Consider the following 22,057-nt stretch of genomic DNA (forward strand, 5'->3'; position numbering starts at 1 on the left):
GTGGTTTTATCTCTTTGTATAGTTTCCTCTCCTTAAGGAATGCTCTAGGGACTAGAATACACATATTTAACTTTCACAGTCAAGCTATAACAACCATTTTACCACTTCAAATGGAATGTGGAACCCTCATCACCACGTAGGTTTCTTTACCCCTTCCACCCTTTATGCTGCAGTTGTTTTATATATTACATCTATACACTGAGAAACCAATCAGACAATGTTTTAATTTTTGCTTTCAAATGCCAAACATACTGCCAAACATACTGCCAAGGACTCAAGAGGAGAACAGTCTGTAATATTTGCCCAGATGTTCCAAGGTTCTTTATAGTTTCATTTTCCTTCTGTCTAAAGAAACTCCCTTTAAAATTTATTTTGTAACAGACCTATTGGCAATGAATTCTCTTAATTTTGCTTCCTATGGGAATATGGTTATTTCATCTTGGTTCTTGAAGGTTATTTTTCACTGGATATAGAATTCTGAGTTGACTGTTCTTTTCTTCCAGGATTTAAAAAAAAAAAATGCTTCACTTTCTTCTGGCCTCCATGGTTTCTGATGAGAAATCTGCACTCATTTGAATCTGCGTTCCCCTGTGAGTAATGTGTCATTTTACTTTGGTTGCTTTCAAAGTTTTTTTGTCTTTAGTTTTCAGCTGTGTAATTATGCTGTGGTTGAGCGTGTGTTTCTTTAGACTTCTCTTATTTGGTGTTCACTGAGTCTCTTAAAACTCAAAAGACATGGAAGTTTTTGTCTTTTGTCAAATGTCAGAATTTTCCAGCCACTGTTCTTCAAATGCCTTTTCTGCACCACACTCTTTCATCTCTCCTGGGACTCTGGTGGCATAAATGTTAGACATTTTGATGTTGCCACGTAAGTCCCTGAAAATGTCATTTTCTTTTCAATCTCTTCACTCCGCTGTTCAGATTGAATAGTTCATATTGATCCTTCTTCAGCTGCACTGTCTTCTTCCTCCCATCATTTCCACTCTGCTATTGAGACTGTCTTAAATTTTCCATGACTGTACTTTTCAGTTATAAATTTTCCATTTAGTTTTTAACTATGTCTTCTACTTCTTTTCTCTCACTTTCTGTGTTTTCTTTCAAGAGCATTGACTCTTATTTCCTGGAGTATTTTTATTGCTTTAAAGTCTTGTCAAGTAATACCAACACCTGTGTCATCTCAGCATCATTGTCTGTTGATTGTCACCCCCCCCATCCAACTTGAGATTTTACTGGTTCTTATGTCCAGTAATTTTGGATTGTATCATGGATAATTTGAATATCATGTTATGGGACTCTAGGTCCTCTTTAAATCCTATGGAAGTTGTATGTATGTTTAAGGTCGGATCTATGCACGCACACTTCAAGGGTGATCCCAGATGCTCATAAACAACTTTATGGATTCACTTTCCTGAGATCCTACTTCTCCACAAGTTCCCTGGTACTTTTCAAGCTCCCTGAAGCTCCCTACTTCAATTCCTCAGCCAGAAACTGGGGCTTCACCTACCTTCCTCTGCTTATGCTTCATGCAGCTGATCATGTGTCCAGGCCCAACCGACCAGAGGAGAGAGAAAGCAAGCAGTGATACATGCTTCCCTCTTTCCACCACAGCTCCTCCAAGTGGAGAGGGTGGTTCTGCTCCCTCCAGTTTCTAGCTCCTGTGGGCAGACCTTGATCATTGTTGTTGCACATGCTGCTACTACAATGTAGCTTAGAGACTGGGATGTGCATGAATGGATGGAAGGAAAAATGGGAGATTTCTGAGTGTTAGGAGATCCTTTCCCATTACTCAGCCCAGAACTGGGCAGCCTCTTCTGGAGCCTCTGTCCCGTACTCTGTGCTCAGGATTTTACACTACACTGAGTCTAGGCTAGATCACACTGAAGGAAAAATACGGTAAACTCACTGCTAGTTTGGTGATATTTCAAACTCTGCTCTTCTCCAGTCTGCCTGCTACTGTTTATCTTCAGGGACCTCAATTATTTGCTCCATGCATTGTATTCAGGTTTTGTTTTTTATACGTAAGGCTGCATGTAGTGGAGAGACAAGGAGCAATGTGCTTACTCTGTTAAAAGAGAAACCTGTATTTTACACTTGTAACTTTTCACATTCTAATTACAGTTGCTATTTTAATAAATCACATAAAATGTAGAAATCTTGCAATTATAGGTCCATACTTCTCCCACCCCACATTCTTTATGCTATAGATGTAAAATATATTTTATCTATACACATTATGAACTCCACAAAGTATGTTATAGTGTTTGCTTTAAATAGTCATATGTAGTATAAATAAATTAAAGGCAAATAAAACATATTTGTATTTGGCCAGATAAGTACCATTTCTTATGCTCTTCGTTCACTTCTGACAGTCCAAGTTTCCATCTGACATCAACTCCTTTCATTCTGAAGCACTTACTTTCACATTGCTTGTGGTATTAGTTTGCTGGTAACAAAGTATTTTCTGTTATATGAGAAGGTATTTTGTTTTGATTCTTTTTTAACACTTTATATTTTGGAGTAGTTTAAGGTTTACATTAATATTGAGAGGAAGGTACAGAAATTTCCACAAACCCCCTGACGCCACACCTACATGGTCCCTCCCATTACAAACACCACTCACCAGAGTGGGACTTTTAATGCAGGTGTGTGTTTACCAAGGATGCACCTCCACAGACACGTCACAATCACCCAGAGGTCAAAGTTTACCTTGGGGTTCACTCTGGTGTCATATGTTCTATGTGTTTGGACAGATGTATTGTGACGTGTGTCCACAATTATAGTATCTTACAGAGTAGTGTCACTGCCCTAAAAGTCCCCCGTGTTCCACCTACTCACCCCTGTCCGTGCCCAGTCCTTGGAAACCACTGATATTTTTACTTTCTCCATAGTTATACCTTTTCCAGAATGTCATAAATTTGAAACCATACAGTCCGTAATTTTCCAGATTGGCTTCTTTCACTTAGTAATATACACTTACAGTGTCCTGAGGTCTTTTCATGGCTGGATAGCACATTTGTTTTTAGCACTCAATAGTATTCAATGTCTGTATGTGCCATGGTTTATTTATCCACTCACCTACTATAGGACATCTTGGTGGCTTCCAAGTTTGGGCTGTTATAAACAAAGCTGCTACAAATCCATGTGCAGGTTTTTGTGTGGACATATATTTTCAACTCCTTTGGGTAAATACCATGGGGTATAATTGCTGGATCACACGGCAAGAGTGTGTTCAGTTTTGTAAGAAACCGCCAAATTGTCTTCCAAAGTGGCTGTACGAGTTTTGGCAATTATGAATAAAGCTGCTATAGATCCATGCGCAGGTTTTTGTGAGGACGTAAGTTTTCAACTGATCTGGGTAAATACCAGGGAGCACAATTGCTGGATCGTATGGTAAGAAAGAGTATGTTTAGTTTTGTAGTAAACCGCCAAATTGTCTTCCAAAGTGGCTGCACCGTTTTTCATTCCCACCAGCAACGAGTGAGGGTTGTGTGGTTCCCCATACTTGTCAGCATTTGGTGCTGTCAGTGTTCTGGATTTTGGGACGTTCTAAAAGGTACATAGTGTTATGTCATTTTAATTTGCATTTCTCTGATGACGTATGATGTGGAGCATGTTTTCATATGCTTATTTGCCGTTTGAGTATCTTCTTTGATGAGATGTCTCCTCAGGTCTTTGACCCACTTCTGTTTGTTTTCTTATTGTTGAGTTTTAAGGGTTCTTGTATATTTTGGGCAACAGTCCTTTATTAGATACGTCTTTCACAAATATTTTCTCCCAGTCTGTGGCTTGTCTTCTAATTCTCTTGTTATTGTCTTTCACAAAGCAGTTTTAAATTTCAATGAAGTCCAGCTTATCAATTATTGCTTTGATATATCGTGTCGTTGGTGTTGTATCAAAAAAGGCATCACCTTCAAAAAAGGCATCACCATCCCCAGGGTCACCTAGGTTCTCTCCCTTGTTACCTTCTGGGAATTTTATAGTTTTGCCTTTTACATGGAGGTCTATGATCCCTTTGAGTTACTTTTTAATGAAAGGTGTAAGACTGGTGTCTAGATGAAAATTTTTGAGTGTGTACGTCCACAGTATTTCAGCACCACTTGTTGAAGACACTGTCTTCACTGCTTGTGTCGCCTTGCTCCTTCATCAAAGGTGGGCTGACTGTATTCATGTGGGTCTACTCCTGGCTCTCCGTTCTGCTCCGTCGACCTGTCTGTCTACTCTTTCACCAACGTTACACTGTTTTGATTATTGTAGCTTTATAATAAATCTTGAAGTCTGGTGACGTCAGTCCTACAACTTTGTTCTTCTCCTTCAGCAATGTGCTGTCCTTTCTGGGTCTCTATAAAATTTAGAATTAGTTTGTTGATATTCACAAAATAACCTGCTGGTATTTTGATTGGGATTGATTGAATCTGTAGATCAAGCTGGGGAAAACTGACATCCTGACAATATTGCATCTTCCTATCCATGAACATGGAATATTTTCTGCTTAGTTCTTTGATTTATTCATCAGAGTGTTATGGTTATAAATTTCATTGTATTTGTACCTAAGTATTTCAGTTTGGGTGTTTCTAATGTAAATTTTTTTTTTTTTTTAATTTCAGGTTTCACTTGTTCATTGTTGACATACAGGAAAACAATTGACTTTTTAAAAAAATATTTATTTATCATTTAATTATTTTATTTTGGTAGGGGGAGGTAATTAGGTTTGTTTACTTTTAGTGGAGGTACTGGGGATTGAACCCAGGACCTCGTGCATGCTAAGCACGTGCTCTACCACTTGAGCCACACCCTTCCCCCTACAACTGACTTTTGCATATTAGCCTTGTATCTTATAGTGTTGCTACAATCACTTATTACTTCCAGGAGATTCTTCATTGTTGTTGATCCCTTTGGACTGTCTTTCTATGTAGACAGTCATGCCATCTGCAAACAAAGACAGTTTTATTTTTTCCTTCCCAAACTGTGTATCTTTCCTTTCCTTTCCTTTTCTCGACTTGCTACATTTGCAAGGATTTTCAGTATGATGTAGAAGAGTAGTGGAAGGGGACATCCTTGCCTTGTACCTGAGCTTAGTGGGAAAGCTTCAAGTTTCTCACCATTAAGTATGACATTAGCCATAGGTTTTTTTTATAGAGAGCCTTTATCAAGTCAAGAAAGTTTCCCTCTATTCTTAGTTTACTGAGAGTTTTTATCATGAATGGGTGTTGGATTTTGTCAAATTCTTTTCCTGTATCCATTGATCTGACCAATGATTTTTCTTTTTAAGACTATTCATGTGCTAGATTACATTAATTGATTTGTGAGTAGTGGACCAGTCTTGCATACCTGAGATAAATCCCACTGGGTTGTGGTATATAATCTTTTAAATCATGTTTTTATTCAATTTGCTAACATTTTGTTGAGGATTTTGCATTTATCTCTCTCTCTCTCTCTCTCTCTCTCTCTCTCACACACACACACACACACACACACACACACACACACACACACACATACTAATGAGAACATCAAAGGCATTCTTCATTCCAGTGTTTCTGATCTCTAGTGTTTCTTTTTGGCTCTTTCTTAGGATTTCCATCTCTCTGCTTACATTGCCCATCTGTTCTTGCATGCTGTCTACTTTATCCAATTTGAACCCCATGGCATGTTAATCATAGTTATTTTAAATTCCCAGTCTGATAATTCTAACATCCTGCCATGTCTGGTTCTGATGTTTGCTCTGTTTCTTCCAATTGTGTGTTTTTGCCTTTGTCTCATAGTTTTTTCTTGGTGTCTGAACAAATTGTACTGATTAACAGGAACTGCTGCAGATAGGCTGCTGGTGATGTGGTGGTGAGGCGTGGGGGGAGAGGAAGCGTTCTGTAGTCCTATGCTTGGGTCTAGATCCTTTAGTGAAGCCTGTGCCTCTGGGCTGTGAACTTCACAAGTGTTTCTCCCTCTTTGTCCTCCTGTAGGTGGGACAGGATGGGTAGAGTAGACTGGAGTGCGTTTCCCCTTCCCTAGGTCAGTTAGGCTCTGATGATACTCCAGCAGGTTAGTCTCAGATTAACTAGTTTTCCCTGAGGGCGGGCCTTGTTAAGGGAACATGGTGCTCTGGAGTATTTTAAAGTGGTTCTTTCCCCCTTTCTCTGCTGGAGACCTGAGGGGAGCTCCCTCAGATACTCACCAGGGGAGGCTGGTAGAGATCCTGGGGATAAAGCTCACAAAGTGTGGAGTCCCTGTGGTTGGGTCCCCACAGAGCCTCCAGGAATTCATCAATTACATTCAGGTTTTCCTACCCTCATTGTTCCCCATGGTGTTGTCTGCCCTGGGTTCCTGCTCAGTAACTGTGATTCTCTGTGCTGGTACGTCTCTCCAGTCTTGGGGGCAGCGGTTTGCCCAGTGTTATTTCCTCTCTTTCAGATTCAAGAACAGTTGCTGATTTTTCACTCTGTTCAGTTTTTTACTTTTTGTTAAGACAGAGTGGTGAATTTGAAGTGGAGCTTGAAATCGGAAGTTCCCAGCTGCCTATTTGCAAAAATAAACTTAACTTTGCCTTGATTCTTGAAGGATATTTTCACTAGAGAATTCTGGGTCAACAGCTTCCTTTTTCCTGGCCTCATTCACATTTGAGGAAACATCAGCCAATAACTGAATTATCATCCCCGTATTTAATGTGTTATGTTTTTCCGTCCTTTCACAAGTTAGTCTCCAGTTCAGCTTCAGTAGTTTGACTGTGAAGAGCCTCAGGATGACCTTCTTATATTTGTCCAGCTTGGCTGTACTGAACATCTTAAATCTGTAAAGTTATGTCTTTTATAAGATGAAAAAATTCAGCCATTGTTTCCTCAAATACTTTCCCCGTCCCATTCTTTCTCCTCTCCTTCTTGGTCTTCAGTTGTACACGTGCAAGACTGTTTGATCTCACCTAATAGGTCCCTCAGGATTCCATCTTTTTTAAATCAATCCTTATGCTCTTGGTTCTTGTCACTGTGTCATTTCTGTTTATTGATCGAGTTTTGCTTATTCTTTCTCCTGTCAACTCCATTTGGCTGTTAAGTCCGTCCAGTAAATTTTTTATTTAAGTTTTTTCAGTTCTAGAAATTTTCTTTTGGTTCCTTTTTTGTCATTTCCGTTTCTCAGTGAACATGTTTTATTTCACTGATGATAGTTATAATATCTACTTTAAAATCTTTGCCTGTTAGTTACAAATCTGAGTCATCTCAGGCCTGATATCAATTTATTTTCTGTTCTCTGGAGGATGAGTTCCACTTACCTGAGTTTTCTGTTTGTTTGTAAGATAATTTTGGAAATTGTGGACATTCAAAACATTAAGCTGTGAAGACTCAGGCTTCTGCTCCTTTCCTCTGTTGGTTCTCAGGTTTAGAAGACAGCTGTCCTGTGGGGCTGCAGAACCTGCCTTGCTCAGATCTTTGCTCCTGAGTGGTTGTTCTCAGAGTCTGCCCCACATGTGTGTAGCTCAGAGACAGACAGGACTTGGGGATCCCCTCTCTGGATTTCCCTTATAGGAGTCTCTCCCTCGCTCCCTCTGGAGGTCATGGTCTCTGGATTCTGCTGTCTGATTATCCATGCCTTCACCACCAGCCCCTGTGGGGCCCTGTGCACGAGGCCTATCGTGTCTGGTCCTGTCTAAGAGCTACAGAGATAGGCACTGACCTATACAAGTGCTCTTCTCTGGGGTGGACACCCCTGAATCCATGGGCTTCTCTGGACCTGCAGGCAGCTGCCTTTGTGTGATGTCTGGATGTTGTAGTTGTTCCCTGCAAGTGTGTGGTCCAGCAGTCATGAATATTAGTATTTTTAGTCATTATTAGAAATGGAGGGCCTTCCTTATCTCATAAAAATACTGTGTAGTTGTCACATATGCCATTCACCCTTTTCTTTAAACTTTTCAAAGACTTTCATTTTTTTAGATCCTGTCAAAAATGGTAGCACACACATCTCTCTCTTTCCACGTTTTCTAATTTATCATTGTTGCTAGTGTATATAGGCCTGTTACTGAAATCTAAAACTTGAATTTACGTGCAGCCACTTTTCCAAGAATTTAACTTTAATTTTATTTCTTTTTAATTTCCAGAGGGGTAATTGTAGCTTCTGTAAATGATGACTGTACCTTTATCATTTTTATTTCTCTTACTGGAATAGCCTGTCTTCTTGGTTGAACCCTTGGCTGGCATCCCACTGCCCGTCCCGGGGTCCTGCCGACCTTCCTGAGGATGGGGCAATGTTTTCAGGAGGCTGAACAGAGCTGACCTGAGAGCCCTCTTTTCTTCCACAACTGGACTCATCAGTTCAACCAAAATAACCAAGAAGAGTGTATGCCCAATAGAAAGCTTTGGAAGATTTTAGGCAAAAAACAGTAAGAAAGGCTTTGTTAAAAACACCTGCTGAGTCTAGAAAGGTGGGGTTGATTTCTAGTATTAGATTTTTTTGTTTTGTTAAGGACAAAGTGGAACCGTGTTTCATTTTTTAATTCTCCAACGTACAATGGAAATAATCTAATTTTTTCTTGGCTGAAACTGGAAAGTAAAGCAGAGAATTAAAGAAATTATGAAGATTATTCATATCAAAATTTGCCCTGGGAATATCCAGATAATTGAGTGCAAAGTAAAGATTTTATTTGCTTGAATTACCTGTTTTATCCTCCATTTCAACTTTATGAATAAAATAGTGGTCTAGGAAAGGAAAATTGAGACCTTGCTTTTTTGAAGAAAATATTAAAATATTTTCTTAAAATGAGACCAATGGAGAAATGGAAAAAGCATATGCAGAGGCGATTCACAGAAGAAATGCAAATAGCCAGTGTACGTATGGAAATGGACATGCCCCACTGCTGGCGCAGGAAGTAAAATGAAAGCCATGATTAATGTAGTATTTTGCCTCCCAGGTTAGCATAGAGTTTTAAAATTGATAACATCCAATGTTAGTAAGCCTGTGGTGAAATAAAGGTTCTCATCTGATGTTGGAAGGACGGTCAGTGAGCTCCCGCTCTTTGGAGGGTGTGGCTGGTGGGTAGCTCAGACGTCCTCAGTTCTGCACCCCTCCCTAAATCAGCCCCTTGCCTCACGACCTGGTGGTTCCCTCCCATCCTGAGTCCAGGCTCAGCCCTGTGACTTGCAGCAGCCCCTGGGGTGTTCGCAGAGTGCAAGCAGGGACATGAAAGGCATGTGCCTCTCTCTCTGCCCCCTCCCCGTACTGGGGGAATGTACCAGGAGAACGTGCCGGGCTGCTCTGCTGGAGGACAGGACATGTCTGAGCAGAGCAGAGGACCCTACCTCCCAGCCAGGGCCGCCCCGCATCCCCTACTCAGCCTGAATGCAGACACACAGGTGGGCCAGCCAAGACCAGCAGCGCAAGGAGGGGTCACAGGATCAAGAGGCACTCGTTATTAGATTATTAAATGTAAGGCTTGTGGGGTTTGGTTATGCAGCATTGCTGGAGAAGGAGATAACTGAATCAGAAGGCAATAGGCCTAACACATCAAGATTTTTAAAATGCATAACCCTCAACCCAGCAATTATATTTCTGGGAAAAAAACAGAAGAACTAATGGCTTTGCAAGACATCCATGAAGGCATTATTTGTTATAGAAAAATTGTTTAGCTAGTCTAAATTTTTATCAGTAGGAAATGATTAAATAAATTATGTCTTACTAAGAGAATATCATGTAGCTATTCAAAAGAATAAAGTGGATTTATATAAGTTGGTATGGAAAAATGTTTAATATCTTAAGTAAAAAAATGTTGCCAAGAAGTAAGCATAATATAATAACATATAAAAAATACAATTGTAAAATTATAGAGAAATGGAAAGAAAAAAACATCTGTAAATTCTGAGAAGCTGTATTTAGGGGAGTGACTTTTAATAATGACCATGAGTTACTATTACACTTAAAAGCAAATAAGACAAATAACTATTTTTTTTCCCAGTTGATTTGTAAGTTTATTTCCAATCTTACTGAATATAGTTGACCTCCAGCACTGTGTAAGTTTACGATGTACAGCACAATGACTTAACACAAATATGTTACGAAATGGTTATCACAGTTAATTTATTCAACATCCATTTCCTCGTATAGTTACAAACACACTTGTGATGAGAACGTTTAGGATCTTCTCTTTTAACATCTTTCATATATAACACACCACACTGTGCACTACACTCCTCGTATTTAATTCACCTTATTACTGGATATTTGTACATTTTGACCAACTTCCTCCAAACTCCCCTCGCCCCCAGCCTCCACCTCTGATAGCCACAAATCCGATTTCTGCTTCCATAAGCTTTTTTACTTCCACATAGAAGTGAGATCATGCAGTATTTGCCATTCTCTGTCTGACTTACTTCACTGAGCATAATACCCTCAAGGTCCATCTGTGTTGTCACAAATGGCAAGATTTGGCTCCTTTCATGACCAAATAATATTCCATTGCATGTATCTACCACATCTCTGTCCAGTCATCTGTCCGCTCCACTCCCCGTGGACGTCGCAGTTTGTGACAATGTCCCAGAAAATTACAGAGGGTCCTGGTCTAGTCAAAGCAGCACACTGAGCCCTTCTCTGCACTGCAGAGATGGGATCTTCAGGAAAAGGCCCAGCTCAGTGAGCCACTCCCACCTGCACCCCTGTCCTGTGGGACCCCTCCTGCCCACATCGGGACAAGCCAGTGGGACCCCTGACCTGGGGCAGGGCTCATGCTCCATCTTGGACTTCTGGTGTCCAGACACGTGGGGAGAAGCCCAGGCTGGTCTTCCAGAGACATGTGGGCCCACGACAGCCAGAGCCAACCTCAGGCCAGGAACAGACCGAAGCTCAGATTACCCGTCATGGAGTCAGGGCCAGTGAGGAGGTGGCCCTGCCCAGTGGCAGACGGGGCTCAGTCCTTCCGTGATCTGCACACGGTGCCCACTGGGCTACGCTTGAGGACTCTGTATTTCCATCTCTTTATTTGTTTCCACAAAATGCCACTCTTACTTCTGTGGTACTGAGGGTGAAACACTTAAAAGAAGTTCATTTCTGATCACAATAGAAAAGCTTCCCCTGCTTTTTAACATAAAAATGATTGTGACATTTGAGTGGAAGTTCAGAGAATGAATTCAAGCCTCTGTAAACTTATGGGTGAAGATAATCTCTTTCAGCGACTGCTGATGCTGGTGCCGTGGACGGACAGGGTCCGGCCCACGTCTTCTCGAACCACCAGCAAGCGTCCTCCATCTGCGCTGTCTGATAATTTCTCCACTCAGACCTGCACGTCTGTGAGCCAGTGACAAAAAGGCAGTCCTGAATTTCACTCCTACACCCTGGTCCTTTTGCTGTCTGCTTCCCAGGTACCTAAGGGGAACACCACTGTGACAGGATGTAGGCCAGATCTCTGCCGCCGCTTCCAGACGTGTAATTACCGGTGACGGTGATGGTCAAAGCTGCCAAGACGTTCTGGAGTCTCGCCTGTCCACTTCCTGGGAAGTTTGGAGACTGGAATGAGTCGTTCTGGCATCCCTGCTGGCTAACACCTAGGTATTGGTGCAGTCGGTGGACAGTGTGCTGTCTGGGGTGTAAACTGCTCACACAGAGGTTCTCCGCAGATGGGGTTTTGAGTGATACAATCCACTGCATGTACTTCAGAGAGTCTCCTTCCTGTCTCTCTCTTTGTTAAAGTAACAATGACTTTGGGCCCAGACTGAAGGTCTGTCTTCCCCTGTAGTGGAAAGAGTGGTGCTTTACCGCAGCTGATACGTACAGCGTGCCCTCCACAAAATGCAACAGAGGTTCAGATCATCTTGTCTTTCTTTATTCAAAGAACATTGAAAATTGCAAATGTTATAAACACTAAACCCTGAGATTGAAAAGAGCTAAAATTTAGCGGCTTGTTGACGAAAAGCAGGCGCAGCCGGAAGTTCTCTCTCCCCTTGCAGCACGTGAGCGTGTGTGCGGTCACAGGCTTTGCTGGTGCTTCTGATTTGTTCAGCAGGGCTCCTGATTCTTGTTCTGTTCCTCTTAGATGTGCATCTTGAAGACATTTGTTGTAAGACTTTCCTCGGGTCAGACAGATGGAAAACTAAGTTTCTATTTCACTCATTTAAAAAGGACACTGAGTCTTGTGCTCACTCAAGAAGTGTTTAAATGTGAGCTTGAGTTTGTTTCGTGGCTGGGGCCCACCTGGGTGGAATGTGCGACCGACTGTGAAGCCGCCCCTTCCTCTAGGGTACAGCTGATTTGTTTGGTAGAGAAGGAAGAAAGTCCCCCCCCCCCCCGCCACCCCGCGAGGATTATCCGACGTGACGGACAAGGGTAGCTGAGGTTCTGCTGTCTGACGATGTCCTTGGGCTGAATGTTCCTGCTGAATGGAAATGGAATGAAAAGACTGCATTTGGGGGAAGAATGTGCCACAAAAGCACCAAGAATCTGTGGCAGCAGGACCTCTGGGGTCAGTTACTGGCGGAAAACGGGAAGGTTCGGGGGAGGCAGGGCAACACAGCCGACCGTCCCGGAGCGGTGAGGTCAGCCTTGTGGGGGACATGCCCACGTCAAGATGAGCCCCTTGCCTGCTGAACCCCTGCAGGCTCCCAGGAGAGCACCATGGCTGCGCACCAAGCAGAGGAGGCAGGGAGACAGGCTGTCCCCCGGAGTCGGCTGACGACTTGCTCTGAGGGGCACTGGGCCTGCTGAGGTCTCGGAAGCCTTTCAGGATTAACGCTGGTCTCACACAAATGATCTCAGAAAACAGGAAAGGAAGAAACACGCCCTGGCTGGTTGTATGAGACTGGCACAAACTTGATACGGAAACCAGACAAGGATGTAACCAGAAAGGAAGATTCCATGATGACCGTGGATACAGAACTCCTACCCCAAAATGTTAGCAAACTGGACTCAGTGAATGAAGAGAAAACGCCTCATCATCAAGGTGGGCGTGTTTTAGAAGTAGATTATCAGCAGAAAATCAGTCAATAAATTTACTGTGTTGACAATTCAATGAGGAAAACAGTACAACCACCTCCGGAGGCTCACGAAAAGCGTTTGGTGGAGTTCACCCTGCATTTGTAATTTTTAAGAACGCACACTTATTAGCAAACTAAGAACAGACAGGGACTCCCTTATCTGATAAAGGAGCCCTGGAAGGCTTGCGGCGAGCACCGTACTCCGTGGTGAGATGCAGAGAGTTTGCCGGACAGTGAACAGAGGACGGGCAACACCCCCTCCACCCACTGCCTCTGCTGGGAGTCTCAGCCAGGGCAGTAAGTACTGGAAGAAACAAACATCATGAAGAATGTGAAATTAAGTTATGGTTATTCACAGGTGACTGTGCACGTAGAAAAGCCAGAGCAACCTGTGGACAAGTCACTAGAACTAGTGAGTGCGATTTGCCTTGTTGAATATACTACACGTTGCATATTGTGTTGCATTGTATTTCTATAGTCAAGAAAGAAGCAAAAAATGAACACTTGTAAAATATACCATTAGAGTAGCACCAGACACGTCACTCAGAAGTCTAACAGTAGAACTTTACAGGGAGAACGACTAAACTTTACCGTGAGACGTTATAAGAGTCAAAAGAAATGGCGAAGTAAGAATGCCCGTGAGCTGGTGGACACAACACCATAGTCCAGAGTCTCCCTCTTTGATGCGTGTTTCCAAGTAGCCTCAGTCACTCTTCCATCAGGTTTCTGTTCACTTTATTCTTTAGTGTAGCTTGATAAGCTTCCTCTAGGATATGGGTGGGACTGCGAAGCACCCAAGAGGCTGGGACCCCCTTGAATGAGGCAGGAAGATTGCTGTGTCAACATCACCCCTGCCGCTGAGTCACCACAGTGTGTCAGGACAGAAAACCTGGAAATGGATTCCTGTGTCCCGGACGCATGGCGGGTAAAGCTTGGGAGAGGCTGCGCCCAGCTCGGTGGGCAGGGACAGGATTTCTCCATAAATGGGATTGGGACAGTTGAGTAACCAAACAGTGGAGGAGGAGGAGAAAGGAAGTGGAGGAGGAAGGAAGGGAGGAAAGAAATCAGACCCCTTACGAACAACATACACAAAAATTAATAGAGAAGCAGAAGACTGAAATGTAAATTTCAACATCTGGAATGGAACTTGGAGTCAGACAATGGATTTCTTTCCCCTTAAGAATGTGCCCTATTTCCCTGGCTCTTCACGTGCTGAGTGGTTTGGGATTGTATCCTGGTCGGGTGGAAGGTAGCCTCTCCCAGTCAGAGTTCTCTGTTTCTCTCCTTGGTGGTGTTTCCTTTGAGTGGTAAATGTTTTCTTGGCTGGGACGGAGTGCAGACAGTCTCAGTCCATTCAGATCTCTTGTCTTCAGGGGACTTCAGCTGTTGCGCGTGTGGTCGGTGGGCAGTCCGTCACGAGGGGGGCAGCATGTGGGACCCGTGGTCTGTCTCTCTCTCACGTGGGGTTTCACCACTCTCTTCAGCATCCAGACCGCATCTCAGCTTCATGTCTCTGGTCCTCATGCCAAAAAGACTCCAAGTTATTCCCTGGGGATGCTCTCCACACGTTTCACTGCACTTGCTGTGCAGAGCACACCGTGTCCCAGGCTGAAAGCGCTGGGAAGAGGCGCTGATCACGTAGCTCCCCATCCCCTCCTCCCTCTGGCCTCCCTCTGGTCCCTTCAGGAAGCTGCTTCTTGCTCTTGTGGTGCATCAGGTTGTAGCTGTCCTCTCCGGGGGAAGGGAGCTCACCCCGCAGGGTCCCACCCTAGCAGGATGGAAAAATGAACTGAAGATTATCTACTCGGTGTGATTCTATTCTGCCATGAAAATAAATGAATGCTAGATACAGATAACAACACGGGTGAATCATACAAACACCATATCGAGGAGAGAAACCAAGTCCCAAAAACATACATACAGTGTGATTCAATTTACATAAAATTCAAAGGCAGACAACACTAAACTGCACGTGATCTGGGAGGCACACACGTGTCGTAAAACTCTAAGGAAAAGCAAGACGCGATCACTGAAGCGAGTCAGATACACCAGGGTGGGGGGTGCGGGAAGGGGGCATGTGGGAACCTTCTCCCTCCTGCTCCAGTGGCGGTCACAGGGGCCGGATTCACCATGACAGGTTGCACTGCACACACAGTCGTCAGTATACCCCTGCGAACGTCACCGTGATAACACTGAAAGAGAGCAAGGACGTTATGTTCCAGTGTTAAAGTCGGGGGCCGAATTATCGAGCGTTTAGTTCAGAGGAGGTAAGGAGAGCACCTGTGGACTGTCTCCCCTGCTCTGCTCCCCTGGGGGCCTCAGCAAGCAGGGAGGCGGCGGTTGGTCCCTGAGGTGTTGCTAAGCCGCCGCTGGGCCACATGTGCCTCCTCTGGGCTCCGGGGGTGGGCATGGGGATCGGACAGAGAAACGGAGTGGCCTGAGTTTTCTCAACAAACCTGATGAGCTTCCCAGCTGCTCCGAGACAGCGGCCTGGGTGGAGGGGCCGAGCTGCATGGGATGCTCTGCCGTTTCGCTGCAGACTGCCTGAGAGGCGTGTCACCTGACCTGACGTTCTTCTGTTTCTTTAAAATGTCATTGGTTTGTTGGCTTAGAAAGACTCTAGGGTCCTTCCAGCTGGAATCTCTGCCCGTATGGTGTTCCCGTTTCCACGTTCGGCATGAAGATGCTCCACAGCTTCAGAAATTTGGCAAAATGCAATTCAGTGGCTGTGCATCTAAACTGCTATATCCTAATTCCACCAACTATTTAAAAATAGAGCAATAAGAAAAAGCCAGCTAGGATCTGGAGACCTATGAAACAATCCTTTTCACTTTTCTAATGGTGTTTATTCAAAGAGAAGAATGTATTTTAATAGCTGTTGAACTGGATTCTTGCAGAGCCCAAGATATCATCCTGGTAATAAGTTAGGCATGTAAGAAACTGTATTAACCCCCACAGTCCGTAATCCAGAGCAAACTGAAGTGACAACTTGACGCTCCGTGCTGTTGGCCGTGTGATCTTCATTCTCCCTCTGCTCACCAGCTGTTAAGTGTTCCCTCCAGATTCACTCCTGGATCACTGGTCTGCTGTCTCTGCAGGAACCAGCAGAGTAACCCATCCTTCCCCGAGGCTTCAGTTACCACTTAGATGCTAATTACTCTTTAGCTTTTATCTCTACTTCTAAGGGCCAGCATCTAATGCTGGATTTGTATCTCCACAACCTGCTGAAATGTTTGGTTTCTCAAACTCTTCATGCTTCAGATTTAAAGTATCATGTCTCAGAAACCCACTTTTCCTAGTTTCTTCTGGATCTTGGTGGTTAGCACCATCGGTAGTCACAGGAGGGGTCACAGTGATGCAGACTGGTTGGAACCAGGGCTTTAAATTTAGTTTGGAAACCAACTAAGGACTCAGGACCAGAAAGAGCCAGGGAGTGAGTGAAAATCACGGAGGTTCAGGACTGCTGTGGAAGCCGGGTCCTCCATCAGTGGTGGGCAGGGCAGAGGTGGGGAGGAGTGACCTCAGGAGGACAGAGCGGGAGTGAAGCTGGACAGGCACCAGGGCTGCAGCGCTGGCACCTCGCCCTCGGCTGGTGGCTGCGTGGTGACAGCCACCATGACACCTCCCTGAACAGAGTGCAGAGCCCTGACATCCTCTGGCTTCTTCACTTGCCACTTCCATGTCCTGCTGTGCCCACATCTTTTGTTTTTGTCTGGACTTTTCTTCTAACTGTTCAAGATTCAGCTGGAATATCTTCTTTGTGACACCTCACTTCACACTCTCGATAGAGTCATTCTCTGCTCCATGTCCACCTCGTACAGGATTTTTCTGCAGTCCCCATGTTTTTGACATCTGTTCATGTCTTTCTTTCACTTTAGTTTTATCTAATAAATGTAATGAATAAAAATACTTTGAAGTTAAATGGTGGTTTCTGGTTTCCAGAAACAGCAAACTAAAGTAGTTAGGTTAGGTCTCCAGCTATGACAAAGGAGACAAGTATGTACGATGGAGAAAAGACAGTCTCTTCAATAAGTGGTTCTGGGAAACTGGACAGCTACATGTCACAGACAAAGTTAGAACATTCTCTGACACCATGTATGAAAATAAACTAAAAATATATTAAAGACCCAAATGCAAGATCAGATAGTCTAAAACTGCTAGAAGAAAACGTAGCCAGACACTCTTTGACTTAAATCACAGCAACACTTTTTTGGATCTGTCTAGAGTAATGGAAACAAAAGCAAAAATAAACAAATGCAACCTGATTAAACGTAAAAGCTTTTGTGCAGCAAAAGAAACTATAAACGAAATGAAAAGACAACCTATGAAATGGGAGAAAACATTTGCAAATGATGTGACTGACAAAGGATTAATTTCCAAAAATACAAACAGCTCATACAGCTCAATATAAAAAAACAAACAACCCAATCAAAAAATGGGCAGAAGACCTAAAAAGACATTTCTCCAAAGAAGACAGGCAGATGGCCAACAAGCACATGAAAAGATGCTCAACATTGCTAATTATTAGAGAAATGCAAATCAAAACTACCATGAGGTATCACCTCACACCAGTAAGAATGGCCATCATCAAGAAGTCTGCAAGTAACGAATGCTGGAGAGAATGTGGAGAGAAGGGAGCCCTCCTACACTGCCGGTGGGAGTGTAAACTGGTGCCGTCACTATGGACTCTGACTGGCTGTCAAAGACACTGACTTAGATGTTAGAAACCCACTGACCAGGCTGGGAGAACACGGGGGTGCAGGGGCCTGCCCTCCACTGCTCCAGCTCCCAAGAAGTAGCTGGTTACCTGCAGCTGCCCTGGGTCCCCCACCAGCCCTGGAGAGGTTAAGAACTTTCATCAGCCTCTGTCTGAGAAAAGACGGGAAATTGTCACTCAACTTCAGGTTATTTGGGGGGAAAAATTGATGAGTTTTAATGACATAGTAAAACTAATTCAGCAATACAGTTAAAGCATAACACGTTTTTGGCTAAGTCAGATTTGTGCAAGGAAAGCAAGGTTGATTTAGCATTTAACAAATCAGTTAATTATTTTCCATATTAGCAGGTTAATACAGGAAAAATTACATAACCATCCCAGTAGACGCAAGATAAAATTCAGCATTAGCTTAAAAACTGAGTAAACTAGGGCTTTCTTAATCAGATAAAGAGAGAGTACAAGAATTTACAATAAACACCATATTTAACAAATACGTTTTAAAAGGTTTGAAAAATATCCCTTTGAGATGATGAACAAGAAAAGACACCTCATACACCACTACCAGCACTGTGGCTCAGTACTGAATAGGAGGTCCTGGCTGTTAAAATAAGATAAAAAAAAAATCAACACTATTAATTTTGGAAAAGAAGAAACCAAACTATTATTGTTTTCAAATAAAATGATTGTATAAATATTAAATAAAACATTTTTATAGGTAAAATACTAGAACTAATAAGAAAGTTTATAAAAGGTTAACAAAGATGAAATCAGTATAAAAACTCAGTTGTAATTCTATATAAGGGCAACAGGTAGAAAATGTAATTTTAAGATATACCACTTGCAAAGCATCCAAAAATAGTAATGAGGATAAATATAAAAGAATGACATGAAAGACTTTTAGGAGGAAAATTATACAACTTTACTGAAAGACATTATCAAAAACCTGCACAAATGTAGAAACAGGCCATGTTTCTGGAATTGAAGATTCAAAATACAGTGTAATATATGAAATGAGAAATTAATAGGATAAGCTTAAGAACAGATGGCAGGTGTTAGAAGGAAGTATCAATGAGCCATTCAATCTGAAAAACAGAAAGAAGAAATATTGAAAAAAAAAAAAAACACATGGGCAGAGTCACATTGACCTGTAGGACAATATCGATCAGTGTAACGTACGTGTAGAGGAATCCAAAACAGAACAGCAAGGATGAGCAGGAAAGATATGTGGGAAGAACAGACAAAAATTACCCAAATTTTGTAGAAAGTACAAAAACTTACAGATCAAAAAAGCTCAGTAAACTCCCAGGCAGGATAAATATAAGAGAACAACACCAGGCACGTCACGGTCACAGTGTTGGAACCAAAGATAAAGAGAAGATCTTGAAGGCAGCCAGAGGAGAAAGACAATTCTGTATGAGTGAGTGACAGTATGAATTACAGTTGATTTCTTATCAGAAACAATGGAGGCCAGAAGACAATGGAACAAGACTGCAAAATGACAAAAGAAAAAAAAAAAAAACCTATCAACCCAAGATTCTAACTCCAGCGAATTCTCAAACACCATTCAAAATTGAAAACGCAGTGAAGAGATTTCATTGCCAGCACAATTGCACTACAGGATTTCCAAAGGAAGTTCTTCATGACTCTAGATAGAAATTCCGATCTGCAAGAATAAACAAATTGCATCAAAACTGATAAACACAAAAGACTACACATCTTTTTATTTTCTTCTCCTAATTTTTAAGAAGACACATGACTGGCAAAGAAAATATTATCCCATTGCTTTACGGCATTTGTAGTATATGTATTTGTAATATACATGTATGACAATAATACCAGAACAATGCAAAGATGCACAGAGAAATGTCTGTGAAGGAGTTAACATGGATACTAAGGAAACATTTGATTCATCCAAAAGAAGTCAGGAAAGGAGGAACAGAGAAACAAAAGACAGAAAACAAACTGCAGAACGGCAGACTGAAATCCAGCTGCACTAACGCTCCATCACCAGCAAGTACTGTTCACAGTTGAGCATTATGGTGTGCTCCGAACCCAGAGCCTTTCTTTTTGTTTTTCCTAAAATTAACTGCCTAATGTTTTTCTATTAGATTAGCTTTCTGGGGAACCATTGGTAATTTTTCCCATTTTTTACAACAGTCTCTCATAAAATTTTATGCAATATCAATCACATCAATTAATCTGTCAACTCCATTATTAACTTTTTGTTAATAAATTCCATTATTAACTTTTTGCAGGAAGACTTCTCCCCACACCTCATGTTTCCTCCATGTGGTTGGGACTCTGTTAGTGGGACATTCCTAGGCTTTCTGTGTTGACAAACTCAGACGCACACAGGCGCACATGCCTGTGCACATGTTCTGCCCTAGAGATAGTGAAGTGTCCTGTCTGACTAGTGAGAATGAAGAAGACACAGCAGGGCCCAGACGCTGCTTCTGTTCCTCTTGGGGTCAGGTGGGTGCTGTGTGGAGAGAACACACATCTCACGCTGCTCACCAGGGGGCACTCTGCCTCCCCAGCCCCACGCTGCCTGCACTAGGGCACTTGTATGGCCCAGTTCTGGGATGCCCAAGGTCTGCAGATGTAAGTGAGACACATTCACCAGTAACAGTGTTGTTATAATAAAAGCGAATGTCTGGTCCCCTAAAATATTGTAGAATCAGAGGCTGTATCAGAGCAGGTGATTTAAAATATGCTGATATAAAATGGAACACTTAGATAACAAAGAAGTTTACTAGTCATCTGACGACAGTTGTTGAGTGCTGTCCATTTCTCATGTGCTAGAAATAAAACTAATCTCTTCACAATCATCTTTCGTTGCTCTTGTTTTAGTTTAGTATTTTTTGTTATTCAAAATATTTTTAAGTTGCATATATATATATATATATATATATATATATATATATATATACCTGTTCCTAATGATTTCTTTCACTGCTTCAATTTCACTTCGTGATTCTGGTTTGTTTATTTCATAATTTTCCCTTAGCTTAGCTCTTTGTAGTTCTCTGGAGTTCGAGAGGTAAAGTTTTTATCTAGACCTGTTCTCTCCCATGACAACAGCTGTCATGTTCAGTTGAACTGTGGCCCCCAAAAGAACGTACGTTGACGTCCCAGCCCCATACCTCAGAAAGAGGAAGTTCCTATGGAAATGGGGTCTTTGCAGAGTCACCCAAGTGGCCCTGGTCCAATGGCTGGTGTCCTAAAGCACGGAGGTTGGAGGCAGACAGGAGATGATGTAGAGATGCAAGGTGACCACAGAGTCAGAGACCGCAGGACAGGCTGAGAGCCGCCAGGTGCCAGGAAGAGGCCGTGGTGGGGGCTTCTTCCCCAGCACACACCCTGGGCTCAGACTTCAGCCTCCAGATGGCGAGACAGCACCTTCTCCCACCCAAGCCCGTGAGTTTGTGCCACGTCGTGGCAGCAGCCCTGAGGGTCTGACATGCATCCGCCTTCCAAGGCAGCAGCTCAGCGTAGCATTTTGCTTCCCTGTTTTAAAAACTTTTATCTGGTTTATCATATCTGGAAAATCATGAGTTTTTTGTCTGCCTCTGTTGTGTTTTGTTCCATGAAACCTCTTTTCTGTTTTAACCCTTCTTTTTCCTCGGATGCATTTTCCTTGAAAAATTAACTGGTCTGTATGTTCACCTCCGTCCCTTGCTGGCCACATCCTCCACCCCTTCTTTGTATCCTCCGTCTTTCATTATCTTCCTTTTCTGGCTCACTTGGTTTTGTGGGCATCGGGGTCAGAGAGGAAGGATGGCAGTACATCTGAGGGAGGGAGCAGGGTCCCCGGGGCACACAGCTTCCATGAGGTAGGGATCAAAGCCACACTCGAAGATTTAGTGAAACTTCCCAAATTATCTTCTTCAGAAACCCATTGCCCACGTGGCACTTACTAAATTCTTCTTTGTTCTGCAGTGATTTGCATGTGTATCTTCTTCTTCCTGAGGTCTGAAACCACTGAGGGACTTTGTGAAGCCTTCGGTGGGGATGCCTGCTTGGGATGGAGAGGGTGCTGGGAGGAACCAGAGGTCTGGGGCAGTCAGGTGGGGACAAAGCCCCCCGGTTCTGCCCAGGAAGCATGGGTGTTTGGAGGTGACTGCTGCCGATGGTGAGTCTAGAACTTTGTGAACTGTGTGCACGGTCATGGTTTTCCCACCTCAGGCCAGACCCTCAGGAGGCCCTGGCCTGGACGGGGCTGCTACATGAGGGGGGCAGTGGTGAGGTTTTCCTATTCTTGCATCTAGAACTGGGGGCTCTGGGCCAGGGTGGGGGCTGAGAGCACAGGAGCAGATCCATCTCCTGGGAGCCTGCGGAGAGAGCAGGATGCTCCAGTCCCGCCCTGGCCCGGGGTCTCCCCACGCCAACACCTGAGGTCTAA

At 43.2% G+C, this 22,057-nt stretch overlaps 1 protein-coding gene across 2 annotated transcripts in view; it reads left to right on the plus strand.

The window, feature by feature from the left end:
- The first annotated feature begins 538 nt into the window (after positions 1 to 538).
- The window catches only part of DIP2C (disco interacting protein 2 homolog C), a 274,924-nt gene continuing 253,405 nt past the window's right edge, over positions 539 to 22,057 (plus strand). For both annotated transcript variants that reach the window (XM_074358494.1, XM_074358500.1), the window contains exon 1: positions 539 to 590. In XM_074358494.1, the coding sequence (XP_074214595.1) occupies positions 554 to 590 (37 nt within the window). In that variant the 5' untranslated portion in view covers positions 539 to 553. The remainder of the gene's footprint in view (positions 591 to 22,057) is intronic.

Source organism: Camelus bactrianus, chromosome 35 (genome assembly GCF_048773025.1).
Source record: "Camelus bactrianus isolate YW-2024 breed Bactrian camel chromosome 35, ASM4877302v1, whole genome shotgun sequence".
In the NCBI taxonomy this organism is placed as follows: Eukaryota; Metazoa; Chordata; class Mammalia; order Artiodactyla; family Camelidae; genus Camelus; species Camelus bactrianus.